At 38.9% G+C, this 2,707-nt stretch overlaps 1 protein-coding gene across 1 annotated transcript; it reads right to left on the reverse strand.

Moving 5' to 3' along the window:
- Positions 1–844: 844 nt before the first annotated feature.
- On the reverse strand, positions 845–1,774 carry LOC109561155 (olfactory receptor 5W2-like). The gene has a single exon (XM_019963554.2). The coding sequence runs from the start codon at positions 1,769–1,771 to the stop codon at positions 845–847; it is 927 nt and encodes a 308-aa protein (XP_019819113.2). The 5' UTR covers positions 1,772–1,774.
- Positions 1,775–2,707: the final 933 nt, after the last annotated feature.

Consider the following 2,707-nt stretch of genomic DNA (forward strand, 5'->3'; position numbering starts at 1 on the left):
GAGTCTGAGTGAGCTCCGGGAGTTGGTGATGGACAGGGAGGCCTGGCGTGCTGCGATGCATGGGGTCACAAAGAGTCGGACACGACTGAGCGACTGATCTGATCTGATCTGATCCAGTATTTGTCTTTTACTGTTTGACTGATCTCACTTAGCATGCTGCCTTCAAGTTTTTTCCATGTTGTGGCAAACAAGGATACCGTACTTCTAAAGGACATGTGCTTGTCCACCTTAAAATCCATCTAATTGTTCCATCCTCTTACTAATATCCTTTCATTTCTTAACTTGAATGATTTTTAGATCTGAGGCTGAGTGTATCTATCCAAAGATATACTAGTTTTGTTTTTAGATTTTGGTCTATAACCCTTATTTTTTAAATTACATGAGGATTTGGGGAATCTTATGAATGTTTAGCTTGTTAGCAAATGCTTATGGTTAACACTAGCTTATATTCATTAGTACAGAAAATACAGTACGTACCATAGAATATTTTATAAAAAGTTCAAATATCTGTCAATAAACACATGATAATTATCTAGCAATTGAAACAGGAAATGAAAGAATTTCATAAATGAAAGAATGAATCAATACAATGTGACAAAATTAAAACACTCAGGAAAGTTTTCAACAAAGAGAACATGCCATATATAAATTCTTGATACATATGAGTATGCTGTATTTGGAAGTTGTAACGTTTCTAAAATTTTGGCTTTATAACCAATGCTTATTATTAATTTATGTATTTAGTAAGAGAACTTCTTTTGTCTTGTATAATGCCACATAATTTTACAAACACAAAAACCACAACGTGTGTGTTTTTCTGTGTGTGAAATATAAATATTTAGCATCATCTTTTAAGTTTTATTTTTTCTAGGGCTTGTTTCACATCCTTGTTTCTTAGACTGTAAATCAGAGGGTTTAACATTGGAATCACTAGAGTAAAAAACAACAAAGTCATTTTGTCTTGATCTAGAGAGTAGGATGAACTCAGTCTGAAATACATAAAGAAAATGGTTCCCTGGAAAATTGTCACTGCAGTTAGGTGAGAGGTGCAGGTAGAGAAAGCTTTGAACCTCCCCTCTACAGAGTGGATCTTCAAGACTGAAAGGATGATATGAAAATAAAAGACAAGAACTCCTGAAATGGTACTCAGTTCAATGAAGCCATAAACAAGGAATAATGCCAACTCATTGACCTGTATATCAGAGCAAGAAAGGAGGAAAAGTGGAGGCAAATCATAGAAGAAATGGTTAATCTCATTTGACCCACAGAAACATAAGCGGAATGCTAATGTTGTGTGTATCAGAGCATCTGCCATTGCCACCAGGTAAACCCCAGCCACGAGCAGGGAGCACACCCTGTTGGACATGCTGACTGCAAAGAGCAAGGGGCTGCTGATGGCCTTGTACTGGTCACAGGGCATCACTGCCAGCAGGAGATACTCAGAATTGGCAAAGATACAGAAGACCAAGAATTGCAGAGCACAACCATGAAAAGAGATTGACTTGTTCTTGGCAAACAGGTCCACCAGCATCTTAGGGCTGGTGGCTGTGGAATAGCAGAGGTCACAGAAGGAGAGGTGGCTGAGGAAAAAGTACATGGGTGTGTGCAGCTGGAGATCCATCCTAATCAGGGTTATCATTCCAAGGTTTGCCAGAAGATTGATGAGATAAACAAGGAGAACCATGGTAAATAGGGTCACTTTGTTCTCAGTGTTCTCACTAATTCCCAAGAAAATGAATTCAGTCAAGGTGGAGCAATTGTCTCTGTCCATCCGTCTTTGCTCTTGTCTATACTCTTAGAAAAATATTTTTAAAATAAATAACAAAGATACATGGGTAGGTAACACTTCTGCACATCTTCAAAATATCATAAAGCAGAACACATTTCTTTCTATAACTGTATTTTTGTATTCAGAAAAGCATCCAGTCATGTGCCCACTCTTTAAAGAGGCAAAGCTATCTATTGGGGTAAACTTCGAGTATGAAGTCCCTTGGACTGCAATAAGAGCAAAGCAGTCCATCCTAAAGAAAATCAGTCCTGAATATTCATTGGAAGGACTGATGCTGAAGTGGAAACGCCAATAATTTGGCCACCTGATGCAAAGAACTGACTCTTTAGAAAACACCCTGCTTCTGGGAAAGGTTGAATGCAGTATAAGAAGGGGATGACTGAGGATGAGATGGTTGGATGGCATCCCAATGAACATGAGTTTGAGCAAGCTCTGGGAGATAAAGAAAGGAGAGACCAGGCATGCTGCAGTCCATGGGGTTGCAAGGGTTGGACATGACTAAGTGACTGAACAACAACAAATCCTCCATTATAAATATGTACTGAATCTTCTTTATCCATTCATCTGTTAACAGACATTTAGGTTACCTCTATATCTTGGCTATTGTAAACAGCACTGCAGTGAACACTGGGGTACACATATCCTTTCAAACTACAGTTTTCTCAGAATATATGCCCTGCATTGGGATGGTTGGATCATGCACTAGCTCAATTTTTAAGTTTTTAAGGGACCTTCATACTGTTCTCCGTTGTGGCCGTACAAATTTACATTCCCACAACAGCGTAGGAGGTTTTTCTATTCTCCACACACTCTCATGACCTGCCTCTTGAGAAATCTGTATGCAGGACAAAAAGCAACAATTAGAACTGGACATGGAACAACAGACTGGCTCCAAATAGGAAAAGGAGTACGTCAAGG

Source organism: Bos indicus, chromosome 7, assembly GCF_029378745.1.
Source record: "Bos indicus isolate NIAB-ARS_2022 breed Sahiwal x Tharparkar chromosome 7, NIAB-ARS_B.indTharparkar_mat_pri_1.0, whole genome shotgun sequence".
NCBI classification, from domain to species: domain Eukaryota; kingdom Metazoa; phylum Chordata; class Mammalia; order Artiodactyla; family Bovidae; genus Bos; species Bos indicus.

Coding starts and splice junctions, on each gene's coding strand:
- LOC109561155 (XM_019963554.2), bottom strand. CDS start 1,771: ATGGACAGAGACAATTGCTCCACCTTGACTGAATTCATTTTCTTGGGA.